At 54.1% G+C, this 9511-nt stretch overlaps 1 protein-coding gene across 1 annotated transcript; it reads left to right on the top strand.

Moving 5' to 3' along the window:
• Positions 1–21: 21 nt before the first annotated feature.
• On the top strand, positions 22–8205 carry CXCL14 (C-X-C motif chemokine ligand 14). Its single transcript, XM_024752327.1, has 4 exons — positions 22–314; positions 489–594; positions 4345–4458; positions 7016–8205. Exons 1-4 carry the CDS (start codon positions 251–253, stop codon positions 7029–7031), a joined length of 300 nt encoding a protein of 99 aa, XP_024608095.1. The 5' UTR covers positions 22–250; the 3' UTR covers positions 7032–8205.
• The last annotated feature ends 1306 nt before the right edge of the window (positions 8206–9511 follow it).

The raw sequence follows: 9511 nt of genomic DNA, 5'->3' as shown, positions 1-9511 counted from the left end.
GTTCTGCATATTAATGAGCTCGGAGCGGATTTAAAAGAGGCCTGGGCGGGCGGAGGGAGACTGTGGAGACAGCCCGGAGCCGAGCGCAGAGCGCTGCGGGGTGCCACAGCCGCGAGGCTCCCACCGACGGGCGCAGCAGGAGCGAGTGGAGCCGGGAGGCGCGCTCCGGGTAGAAAGAGCCAAGCCCGGCGCCCGGACGCGCGGGCGCCCTCCCCGAGCCCCTGCTCCCGCGCCGCGCCCCTCGGCCAGCATGAGGGTCCTGACGGCAGCGCTGCTCCTGCTGCTCCTGGCGCTGTGCGCCGCGCGCGTGGACGGTGAGTGCCTGGGAGGTCCCTTGGCGCCAGCCCGGCCCGTCCTGGGGAACCCCCAACGTCAACTGCTAAGCTCCCCGGGATCCCTGGGGTTCTGGGTGGGCACCGAGGGTGGTCAATGAGTTGCGAAGGAGACCCCTCGCGCAACTGAGCAGCCCCTCGCGCGCTCTCTCGCAGGGTCCAAATGCAAGTGCTCCCGGAAGGGACCCAAGATCCGCTACAGCGACGTGAAGAAGCTGGAAATGAAGCCAAAGTACCCGCACTGCGAGGAGAAAATGGTTATGTGAGTTCTCGCTCTTCGCCGCGAGCGTGTGCGCTCAGCTCTTAACCGGGTGCTGCGGCGCAGCTTGGGGCTGGGTCGGGCTAACAAGCCTTTCTCTCAGCCTTTGTCAAGGCCTTGGCGGAGCCTTTGTAATTGCCTAGCGAGTCCTTAGGACGCTGGCACAGCAGTGTGGAAGAGAGTTTGAAAAGAGGGTCACAGTACTGTGCTCCGGAAACAGCCTCTCCGAGGAGTTCACCCTTGCTAGGATTCAAATGGGTAGCCTAGGGGTTGCACTGCCCCCCCCTTTCTAGGGTGATCAAGGGTTAAATGGCTTCCGTGTGCCAACTTAGAACACCCAGATTGAAATCACTCAGAATACACCCAGAACTATTAAACTGGAACCCAAACTGTGAGGCGTGCTGCCTTACTGTTACTGGAGAGAGAATTAAAGCAAACATTGTCTGACGTCCTCAGAACCTCCTTTCAGGGCCTTTTTCTGATCGGGGACCGTGGCCGTCTGGTTTTTGGCTTCTAGCGATTGCATTTTGAGAACGATCCTCACTCTTCCAACACGAGCTGGACTCCTGTGGGTTCCTGAGCAGTCTTGTGGAAAGGGCTCTGTTGGAGTTAACGTGCCATGAGGGTGAAGCCCTGCTTGGTGGGGATGCGGGGAATATTTTAAAAAGTGGGGCAGAGCGAGAGAACACTGCGTTTCCTTTGCTCCCCTGCCTTCCCAATTAACCACTTGAGGCCAGCACCACTGTTTCCCCATCAATACGCTCTTGGCCAGGAAGGGAGCCCTTGGCAAAGCAGCTACCAAATATCTGCCACGGACCATTGGCCCCTCTTCCCCTCCCCCAGAAACAGGACACACTTTATTCTCAGTCTGGGCAAGTGCCTTCCATTCACTGGCCCCGCTGGCCCAAAGGCCTCCACACAGTGTCTGCAAAGGCAGCTCCCACCGCGCCCCCCGCCCCCCGCTCCACTGCCACCTGGGGTCTGCGCAGTCAGGCTGAAGTTAGGGAAATTCAGAAAATCACTGGGCCTGAGCTAAACCCCTCTGCCTTCCTTCCTGGGCACCTCAATTAGCCTCCTGTCCCTGCCCCTTTGCCCTGCCCCTTGCCTTGCAGACCCAGGTCCAGGAAAACTGCTAGAAAATCCTTTTGGATGGGAGCTAGAGGTCACACAGCTGAGGGAGGAGCTACAAGCCCCTCAGGGTTCTCAGCTCTCTTGGGGTGAAAATGACAGGGACGTTAACTTTGCACTCCTCTCAGTGTTGAAAAATGCTCCACACACCAAGCTGAGCTGTTGAGTCCTTGCAGGAAAGGAGGAGCAGGGTATGAGGTGCAGTGACATCTCAAAAGGACAGAACCCCCAGTAAACAGGCTTGCCCTTTTTCGTGGCTATACTTTTCAGAATAGAGAGAAAACTGACAACCAGGCAAGTGCATGAGAAGGCTTTATGTAGCCTTGTGAAAACTTGCAGGGGTCTCATGAGATCCGCACACAGTCACCCTCTTCTAAACCTCCACCCCATACACAGGACCCTACCTCCCTCCCTGAAGGGCTGGAGGTCTTCTCCCCTCTCAAGCTCCTAAGACTCTCCAGATCACATGAGGGACCAGTGCTTTTTTCCCAAAGCTGGTTTTTAGCCCCAAAGCTGAACTAAAGGAAGTTTTCCAGTTCACCCTGAGTCACCTGGAAATCTCTGATGAGGCTTGGGACGCAGCTTGCTTTGCAAGTGGGAGTCCTTGCACTCAGAAGGATCCAGTAGAGCCAAGATTCTAGAAGGGGCAATTTGTTTCATATACCCCGAGTTATTGCTGAAACCCTCGGTATCCCAGAACCACTGAGGACAGGCACACAGGACCCAGAATTTCTGCACAATTGCTGGGGGCAGAAATCCTCACGTCTTCACCCCACAGCCAAGTTTCAAAGTCCCCGTGTTATGACTGAGCATTTGAGCACCGTGGTGGGAGGGCTGAGCGTCCTCCCCTGCTGTCCCAACCTTCAGGATTTGGGATCCTCACGGAGGAGGGGATTTTTATCTGGCTTGGCTACAGCCTTTTATTCCAAGTGCAAAGACAGCACTGTAGGCAGAGAGCAAAGCATGGGCTAAATTCCTGCAGAGCGACTAGGTACTATGGGGGAGGGGACCTGGACTCTACTCTGAAGCCCGGTCCCATGCTTGAGACCTAGCAGAAGGGACCCAGGGAGCCACAGGTCTCATAGAGAGGGCCAGCGAAGGCAGAGCCCAGTCACCTGGCATTGCCACAAGACCTGTCCCTGCCCTGGGAGGCTCAGGCCATGGTGAAGGCCCTGAAAACTCAGAGCACAGGGGAGCGAAGAGAACAGGTTGCCCAGGAATATTCTGCCCCCATTCAGGTAGCAAGATTCGATTTCCTCTCCCCATCAACTGGGAGACTCAGAGTTCATGGCGACCCTGCTCCTTCCCAGACCTTGGCCCAGGCGTCCTGACACTTCACTGTTAGGAGCCTATGGGGTGCTGGCTGACCTCTGTCCCTCCCTTCCCACTCTTCCCATCCCAACCTCCAACCACCCCTTTATGCCCCCTCAGCCCACAGCCCAGCAGCCAGTCTACCACCATACCTCGCTCCTGCATGTCACCTCCCAAGGAGTGACATCTTCACCTCTCACCTTCCAGTTTTCCATGTTTGCAAGGTTGACCCTCATTTCTGAACACCATCATTCCTCCCCCACCCAGAAGCTTCCTCTGAACTCCTGCCACCCTGGCCCAGCCCTGGCTGAGAGGGGCATAGCAGTTCTGGGCAGCAGCCTCTCCCTTCCTCCTCCCTCCCAGGCTGGACCTCACACACTAAGGCTTCTTCTTGGCCATCCCATCTTCCACGACAATTGCTAATAACAGTAACTATTCATTGTGCTAGGCACTTTGCATAGATTATATCTTTAATCATCCTAGTAACCCTAAGAGGTAGGTCCTATTATACCCATTTTACGGATGGGCAAACTAGGTTCAGAGAGGCTACCCAAGGTCCCACAGACAGACCTGGGATTCAAACCCAGGCCCTACGCTCTGTATAAAGCCACCTGCTTCTCTACCACATGGCTAGACCTCCAATGGTGTTGGAACACTGGCTGATAGAGACTTGAAGGGCAGTCTTATTTTCCTGCCCAAGGGTGAGGTAACTGGGACTTCATGCTCAGGAATCAAAATGGGCTTCAAGGCCAACAAGACTTAGCTTCAGGGTCAACAAATGCCCAGCCCCAGAACAATCTGCAGAGGGTCAGGGGAACTAGGGTTTGAAAGATCAGACAGAGACCACGGCACATCCAAGCCCTGCCATGGAGCTCCTCACATCCAAGGATGAGGTCTTGGCATGCATACTTCGCTTGCATGAGCTCTCTCCACCTCTCAATCCCAGGTTCAGAGGAGCTGGAAGAGTCCCCTGACCTTCGTTCCCCAAGGGAGCCATCAGTGCTGTGGGCAACACCCTGCATGGGGTAGGCTTGGGGGTGGGGGACTGTCCCAGACTTTGAGGGCTCCAGGGGGAGAAGTGAGAGCCCATCACTCTGCACAGGGTTAGACCCGAACGTGGAGTAAGATTAAGGGGACAACCAGAACCTTCCAAAGAGCCAGGGAGCGAGCCTATGGGTAGGCTTCCTTGAAAGGAGGGAGGAGGCCACAGTCTCTCAATGCTCTGATTGGGACAGACCAGGGCCACCCACAGGCCACACTGAGGGGCTGTCATTCAGGCTTCTCAACCCTCCATCCCATCCTGCTCCATTTCAGCATCACCACCAAGAGTGTGTCCAGGTACCGGGGTCAGGAGCACTGCCTGCACCCCAAGCTGCAGAGCACCAAGCGGTTCATCAAGTGGTACAACGCCTGGAATGAGAAGCGCAGGTATGCCCCACTGCCCCTCACCTTCCTTCCCACCACCCTACCAGATCCAGAGTCTAGACCCCTTCTAGGTCATCTAGCCCCATCTAAGGCATGAACACCCACTACAGTTGCCACAGTAAGCAGATACCCAGACGTGGCTTACATACTCCCAGGGATGAGGAACTCACCACTTAACTTACTGCTACACTTATTGCTCTCTTGGACAGTTGTAAGCATCGAAAATTGATCCTTTTGCGAACTAAAGTTTGTCTCATTCTAACTTTTATGAAGTTAGGGTAGTCCTAATTCCTCTCCTTATTTAAGTAACTTAAGTTTTCTGACCCCCAATTTCCCTCTGTCAAATGGCTGGGTGAATGCCCAGCATGGCTCTCTCTCTCCGTGATTTGTGTGGTTTGGTGAAACACAGCTGCTTAAGTGACTGGGTTTATTAACTATAAAACTGTGGGTACAACCATAAGATGATGAGGACAACTCCTTGCCAACAACATAGTCTCCCCTCAGGTTGCCCCATGCCCCCTGCTGCCCAGAAGTCTGATAAACTCCTTCCTGTACAGGTGCAGGGAGGGACTTTGGGTTTGACCCTCTAAAATCAGAACCGCTCTTACCCTCAGGGGGCAGCAGTGGCCAGATGACCAGAGTCCTGAACTAGACCCCTAACCCCAACCTGGTCTGGGCTGTTCTCCCATTATCAGAAAATGGCTTTCCATCTCTGATCTCCTGGGGTCCCATGTCTGGCCTCAGAGGGGGAAGCAAGTTCCCGGCTCCCCTATGCTACATAAAGGTGAGCCTGTCCTAGAGCAGACCCACTCCTCACACACTCAGAGCCTGTTTACACCTGAATCTGCAGAGCATGACCAGGGAAGCGTGCACATACACGTACAGACGCACACAGGTGAGCTCCTCAGGAGCTGGTGACTGCACCTCATCCCGCAGAGGGGAGAACAGAGGCTAAGTTGGGGGGAGTGACTTGTCTGGGAGCACAAGTCAGGAAGCTAGGTCTCCTGGCATCACCTTCCCCTCCCTCCAGCGGGTACCCAGGCCATCCTCCCATTGCCCCTCCTCCCCGCCACCCCCAGCACTTCCCTAAGCTCAGCCCATGACCAGCTCTCCCACAGCTGACACTTGGGCCCAACCCCAGTACCTGAGCCTTTTGTGCCGCCTCCAAAACTGCCTCATCCACAATTGCTTGAAATAGAAAGTGATGAGAGCAAGAGATTATTTTCCATAAATCTACTGGAAATGAAGTAGACCTCTTTCTGGTCAGGGCAGGCAGCTCACATGACAAACATGGGACACCTCCTGTCCAGTCACCCTCCGGGCCCTGCATCATCAAAAGTGGAATGAGGCTGACTGCAGGGCCGGTTCACAGAGGCGCGGGCAAGTCTTCATCAGGTTGCTGGGAGATCCAGCCTTTGTCCCGACCCCTCCACCTGGGGCCACAGCTTTGATGAAAAGGAGGCAAGCCTGGGTCCATGCAGCCCCGCTCTTTTTGTTCCTGCAAAATCCACAGATGAGAGCGGTAAGGGCACCTCTGCTACCAGGCCTCCCATCACTTCCTTACAAAATGAGTTCATCCCTCCTTCTTGGAATGCTGAGGTGTCCTGGGAGAGGATGTGGGCATTCCCTCATCCTCCTCGCCTCCCCTCCCTCTGTACAGGTTGAAAATGTCTTTGTGGAGATAAAGGAACCATCTTGAAGTCCTGTTTGCAGAGACAGAGAGAGGGAGAGAATGCTGAATCTAGAGTAGAGACAACAGAAGGCAGCGGCCGGCCCAGGCTGTGGGGCGAGACTAGAGGGCTTCCAGGAGCTCAGAGCCAGAGCTTCCGGCTGCCACCAGAAGCAGCGGCAGCAGGCACTTGACTTCTGCGCGTAGTTCCTCAGAAATCAGGAACGAGGCGGAAGGAGCAGGGGACGACCTGGATGTAACGTGCGGTCCCACGGCAGCCATGCAGCAGAAAGGAGGGGATTTAAGTATCTAAACAGAGATGGTTGCGGAGGTGAGGGGGAAGTCAGCTTGTGAGCGCTCACAGGCCTGGTAACTACCAGAGGAAGTGACCTTGAGCCACGGGCCTCTGTGGCAGCCCCAGCCCCACTAACCGCCCTTCAGTCTTCAGGCAGCGGCTTCTGGAACTGGCATTTTTTTCTGGAGAACATGTATTCTTGGGCTAAATACAAAGAAAGACACAAGCCTAAATGGAGGCAAGGGATGCCTCTGCCCCTCCCCCCATCCGCGCCACCATTGACATTCAGTGTTCATTGGGCAGACTTTCAGTCTCTTGTTTCTGAGTTTCCTCATATACCAAGAAGGTTTGCTTCCTAGAGCTTTGAGGATAAAAAGAAACTGCAGAGGTGGAGGCTGTGTAGAAAGGACAGAGCCAGGCTCAGGTGAGCTTTTACGCCTATGTGCTGGCCTCCTCTGAAGTGTCCCTTGCTTCTCCTGGGCCCCTGCGGTCCTGGGAGAGGCACTCCCCAGGCCAGGTGCAGAAAAGCTCAGACACCGGCCTGTGCGTTTCCTGCCTCGTCCTGAGCCACTGAAATGGGTGTTTTCTTTTCCCAGGGTCTACGAAGAATAAGGTGAAAAACCCCTGACGGGAAAGCCTCACACCGGTTGGGACACAAGCAAAGGGCTTTGCAGATTAAAAAAACAAACCCTTTCTTTCTCACAGGCATAAGACACAAATTAAATATTGTTACAAAGCACTTTTTACCAGGGGTCAGTTTTTACATTTTATAGCTATGTGCAAAAAGGCTTCCAGATGTGAGACCCTTCTCTCTTGTGTTCCAGATTTCGTCACAAGCTGCTTTTTACCGAAGAGGGGAGAAACTCATGCCTTTCCTTTATTAAAAAAAAAAAAAAAAATGCTTTTTTGTATCTGTCCAGACATCACTATACATCTGAGCTTTATAAGCACCTAGGAGGAACAGGGAACTTGTTTGAGACCTTTCATAGCAGCGTTGCTCCCTTCCTAGTGCGGGAAGCTTCCGCTCAGAGGTCCTGGCGCCTCGGCACAGCTGCCACAAGCTCTCCTGGGCTCATGGTCGGTCACAGCCTCAGGGGGACTCAGCAGCGGTCCCAATGGCCCCAATTGTCGGGCAAGCAGGAGCAGATCTCTCTGCATCTGTTCTTTGAGGAACTCAAGTTTGGCTGCCACAGAAATGTGCTTCATCCCCGGGGTTAATTTTTACACATTCTAGGAAACATTTCCAAGATCCTGGGATGGCGAGGCAAATAAATGGTCCTTAAGGAAGGTCCTTAAGGAATGGCCCTTGGGTCTTCTCTCCAACCTGAGCGTTTGTGAAAGTTTCACTGCTTCAAAACCACGTGGAGTTACTGATGGTGTAGCAAAAATCTTAGGAGAAAACTTAAAAATATACAAATACATGTACAATATACAGATACAGATACAGATACACATGCTGTTGACGAGGGAAAACCTTCAAAGCATGTTTCTTTTCCTCATGACAATGGAACATGCAGTACTAAAGCAGTCTGTGATTCCCCACATAATTCTTCAGTGTTAAACAGTGCAGTCCTCCTTCGGTGCAGCCCTCTTTAAGATGACCACACGCCTTTCCCTTTGTAAATACACTCTTAGGAATGCCCCCTCTACACATGTCCCTTCAGTATGTGCCGTGTTGCATATCGTGTCGTATGCTATGTAAATGTCAGAAACCGTTAGCATTGCATGCAGGTTTGATATTCTTTCTAAGACAAAAAGAAAAGTAATAAAACATATTTGAAATGTACCAAAATTTTAGAGTACTGACTTTTTTTTCTACTTAATTAAGCCAGGATGACAACCAAATGTTTACCACATCCTGAATAAACAGGGACAAGTGCACTGGGGAGGAAAACTTGTGTTTCCCGATACCTGTCAACACCGTCACCTCTATAGAATGTCCTGAAGACAGAAAGCCAGGCTTCGAGGCTGATGCTTCCTTCCCTGCCTGGCTTCCACACCTGGGGCACGTTCATCAGAACAGCCAGGTCGGCGCATATAGGACCACAGGGTCACGCTGTCATCCCCATTTAGGGAAGGCAGTAGATGCGGGACCCGTCAAGACCCCTGGGGTCCAGGGCCCCAGGATTCTAGTGGGGCTCAGGCAAGGGCAGGAAGTGCCCACCTACAGGGCTCCGCAGCCAGGCTGTGTGGGAGCCACAGCCAAGGCGACATTGAAGGTCCACTTCTCCTGCAGGATGGAGATGATAACTGCACACACCTCATGGCGCTTCTGGGGACTGAAGGAGGCAATCCATGTAAAGCGCTCAGGACACCAGGGCGTGGCGAGCACTCGGTAGATGTGAGCTCCTTCAATATCCACAAGACCAAGCCACTTTGCACTCTGCACAAACTGGCCACAGCCCCACACCTCAGGTACCCCAGTCAGCCGCGCCCTGAAACAGGCCCCTCTGTGCCCACCTGGATCCCACACGCTCCACCGGACTGCCCAAGGGGACATGCCTCCACCCTATCTGCACTTCTTGTCTGCTTCACCAGAAACCAGCAGCCCCGCACCCATGTCCCTTCACCTCCGAGGATGGCTTCCTGGCTCTGCCAGCGCTTACGGGGACACACAACAAGTACCCTGCCCTAGCACCTCCTCAGCAACATGCTACTGCATCCTTTCCATCATCTCCTGGCACCTCCAAGTCCCACCAAGTGTATATGCCTGAGGAAACTGAGGACCAGAGAAGTTAGCAAAGCTGCCCAGGGTCACTCTTCACACAGCTCCAATGGCTGAGGCTGGCAGCCTCTTTGCTGAGAGGAGCAGGACAGGGTGGGCCGAGGCCACGCTGAGCCGGGGAGACTGTGAATGCCCGGTGTGGTCCCACTTTCCCTTCATTATGGAGGAAGAAGGGAGACTGGACGGGAAAGCCCGGACACCAGCAGACAGAAAGAAGAGCCCCAGTGTGAGGGCACATTCCAGGGCAGGGGAGAGCAGAGGCCGGGCCCCTCTCCGCCGGGAACCCTGACCCCTGCTTGGCCCCAGATCAGCATACCTTGCTGGGGCCTCACCAGGGCGAGCCACCGTAAGGAACTCGGCTGAAGGA

The sequence above is a fragment of the Neophocaena asiaeorientalis genome, unplaced genomic scaffold, assembly GCF_003031525.2.
Source record: "Neophocaena asiaeorientalis asiaeorientalis breed wild unplaced genomic scaffold, Neophocaena_asiaeorientalis_V1.1 scaffold204, whole genome shotgun sequence".
Classification (NCBI taxonomy): Eukaryota; Metazoa; Chordata; class Mammalia; order Artiodactyla; family Phocoenidae; genus Neophocaena; species Neophocaena asiaeorientalis.
This window is presented reverse-complemented; position numbering and strand designations above follow the sequence as displayed.

Coding starts and splice junctions, on each gene's coding strand:
- CXCL14 (XM_024752327.1), top strand. CDS start 251: ATGAGGGTCCTGACGGCAGCGCTGCTCCTGCTGCTCCTGGCGCTGTGC. Junction 315..488: donor GTGCGCCGCGCGCGTGGACG/GTGAGTGCCTGG, acceptor GCTCTCTCGCAG/GGTCCAAATGCAAGTGCTCC. Junction 595..4,344: donor TGCGAGGAGAAAATGGTTAT/GTGAGTTCTCGC, acceptor GCTCCATTTCAG/CATCACCACCAAGAGTGTGT.